We start from the raw sequence: 3,302 nt of genomic DNA on the forward strand, positions 1-3,302 counted from the left end.
TTACAAGTCTTTGTGTAAGTTAGAAAAAGAAAATGTGGAGGCAGAGACATAGAACACATTTCATACAGTCCATGCTGATCTTTGTACTATGCACTGTCTTTATCCCCTGCCCTGTGTCTATGAACTCTCACCCACTGACTGTGGTGGGGTCAGTCCACAGTGTTCTCAAATCCCTTCCTGCCTGAAGTTGGGGCTTCACCGTTGGCCCAAAGCAGATGAGCAGCCCCAGATTGTCCATGTCAAAGCTTCTCTTTCTCTCCTCTGATTCCTTGGAATGACATTGTCTCCAAATATATCCAAAACACCTTGAATAGACAAGCTCTATGTCTCTAATGAGTCACTGGAGTGCTTGTCTTCATTTCTCAGGCCACCAGTAATCTCTCACCCTTTATTCCCAACATGAACATAGGGAGGCCTCCTTGTTATAGACACAGACTCCCTTGCAATCTAGACACTTCTTACTCACAAAATAGACCTCTTTTGGCTGTCTTATACCTCTAATTGTTTCCATGAGCTCACAACAAAATTGGGCAAATCTGACTGGCAGGACATCACCAATGTCATCATACACTTCATCAGGGGCAGGATACATCTCCACGGTGAGCTGTGTGAGGTTGGCAGTGTGCTGAAGCAGCTTCTTAAGGCTGGTCAAAGACAGGCTGTTCTTCGTAAAATTCACCTCCACCAGCTGGCAACACTGGCTCAGGGCAGGCAGGATGACATCTATTTGGAACTCCATGAGTATACAACCCTCCAATTTTAATGTCTGCAGGGTAGCTGAAAGTCTCTCTAGCAGTCTTCCTAAAAGTGAATGACTTGAATTTAAAAAGATGACACCACTCAGGTCCAGATGTGTGAGCTGATGGACGCTTGGACACTGGGACAGGTATCTCATATCTGATTCTGATAGTGTGCAGCAAGTGATTGCTAGGGTCTGTAAGGGACTTTCCAAGTTCCTAAAGAAAGACAAAGCAGATTATCTCAGTAAGTTTAATAGTGGTAGAGAAAGGACACCACCTTCAAGTGAGCAGAGGTTAGTATGTCCTAATGTCGTTCTGAGAACTTGATGGAGGCCAAGTCCAGAATGTTCTCAGATGGAGAAGTAACAGCACAGGCAAAATCATGTGACTGCTTAGGTTCCCCAACCCTGGATCCTCTGCACTGTCAAACACAAAACCTCATCAGATGACAAATGGGGCCAGCAGGAAACCAAGAAAGAAGACCTGGTGGCTACTCAGAGCCTTACCTGTGTGTGCTAACATTGGTCCTCATGAGTCCCACCTCCTAGCAAAGCCTCTGTACTACTGAGAGCTCTTCCCTGTGACCCTAATCACTTCACTCTCAGTTATTTTCCATTGACTTAGATACTACCTGTGCTCAGAGAACCCCTGTCCCTTGGAAAATCAGAGAGCGATGTAAACTGTGCATACAGTTCTGAGGACAGTGCTGACATGGGGCAACATGAGGTTTAAAATCTCATCCCCTCTGTAGATCAGGTTTCAAAGACCGTTTCTCAGTGATGGTTGCAAGAATAGCAGAAAGACTACTAGAGCAATCATTCAGAGGTCATATCTGTCTGTACTCACCAGTGGCTGGCAAGCCCTAGGTGTACACTGATGTTTCATGTAACACGGAAAGGCTATTCACTGGCCTGTGGAACAACCTCTCTATCCTTCCTCACCTGAGCACTTGGTCCAGTCTTGCATTCAGGAAGAAGACACGATTAAAACAGAGATGCTGGAGCTTGTTGAGTTGGGACAACTGGGAAATGATCTGTCGAAAACACTCTTGTTTCATCTCTTGGTTCCAAAACCAAATCAAGGGTGTGAAGACATCATTAAGAAGGAGTTTCTGAAGGTTTTTCATCTGGCCCAGGCCAGGGGCAAACTGTGCAAGGGTCCTCAGGTCCCAGCGAACATTCACTTCCAGTTCCTGTATACAGCTTGGCTCAAATATCTCCAGCAGCTCTAGGGGGTTATAGTCTGGCAGCGCACCAAACTCCAGCTTTTCACAGATCACCTGCAGCACATCTTTTCTCTGCTGGGCCCAGCAGTGGAAATATTCCAGGTATTTACAGAGATGGCTGGAATTGAGGGAAAGGTTCATCATCACAGTCACAACCTCTTTTCCCTGTCTTTCAGGATGGTGCACCACTGGTTGGGTCTCTCTGACGACATCTGGGGAGCAGACACCATCCTCTGTTCCAGCCCACACATTCCAGAAGTTATGATGGGCATCCCGAAAATCAAGCACCTCTAATTTGCAATTCCTGTTGGTCAAACAAGAAGGGGATTCAAATAGCAGGGCTAACAATTTATAATATGTTTTCACCTCACACTACCACTTCCCTTGCCTTGAATGCATCCTGGAAACCAAGACTCAAAAGTTCCCTTTCTAGGGGCTGGCGACAGAGGCCGTGGTAGACTCATTGTGTGTTGACTACATCTCTTAGCAGTGTGCTCCCTGCACCACTGTCTCTTTTCAATTATTCACTTCTCTAAGAAAGCTCTCATCAACTCCATCTACATTCTGAACTGTGTAGTCACTTCTCTGCATCCACACTCTACCCCTCCATGCTCACACTTTCTGACTCACCTAGGTCGATCCTTCTGCTGAATCAGCAGATCAAGGCCACCCAGCACAGCCTTCAAGATCTCCAGGTCATGAAATTTCATCAGGGCTCCCACAGGAAGGCATCTGAATGGCCAGGCTGCCACCATAGCACTCAGGATGTTTGTTTGTTTCCCCTTAAAGGCATCTTTGAATAACGGTGGGAAGAGTTCCATGGGTAGCGTATTCAGAGCAGAGATAGCCAAGGCTTCATTTTTGAGCAGACTACTTCTTGCCAGCATCTGGAGTGTCAAGGGCGAGCTCATCTTGACCTTCACACAGACAGGTGCTATAGAAATATTCAGAGGAATTAACCCTTTCAGGGAAGCACTTTTAACATACCCCTTTACGTCTTCATTGAACAAACCAGGAATGGCTTTAGTCATTAGTCTAGAAATGTTGGAAACCTGTGTTTCCTATTACTCACTGTCTGTCTTTCGAATATCCATTGGTCCCTAAGGCCTCATGGTGATGGGCACCAGTGGAAACAATCCCCCTTTTTTCCTGCCAATGATGACTGTTCCCCTGAATGCTGCTTCCCTGGGCAATGAGAAAGTGCAGGTTGAAATGAGAGCCAGACCCTTTTGTGGGTTACCATCTTCTAATGTCTCTCATGATCCTCAGGAGCAAAGTTAAAGATCCCACAGCCAAGTATGCTTTGCATTCAATCAATGGAACTTGTTGGAAGAATG

The 3,302-nt window shown here is 46.0% G+C and overlaps 1 protein-coding gene across 1 annotated transcript; it reads right to left on the bottom strand.

Annotated features, from left to right (window-relative positions):
• Positions 1-388: 388 nt before the first annotated feature.
• LOC127213238 (PRAME family member 12-like) lies at positions 389-2,876 on the bottom strand. The gene is made up of 3 exons (XM_051173543.1): positions 2,596-2,876; positions 1,682-2,269; positions 389-956 (listed from the first exon to the last, which is right to left on the bottom strand). Exons 1-3 carry the CDS (start codon positions 2,874-2,876, stop codon positions 389-391), a joined length of 1,437 nt encoding a protein of 478 aa, XP_051029500.1.
• Between the last annotated feature and the right edge of the window lie 426 nt (positions 2,877-3,302).

Source organism: Phodopus roborovskii, unplaced genomic scaffold, assembly GCF_943737965.1.
Source record: "Phodopus roborovskii unplaced genomic scaffold, PHOROB, whole genome shotgun sequence".
NCBI classification, from domain to species: domain Eukaryota; kingdom Metazoa; phylum Chordata; class Mammalia; order Rodentia; family Cricetidae; genus Phodopus; species Phodopus roborovskii.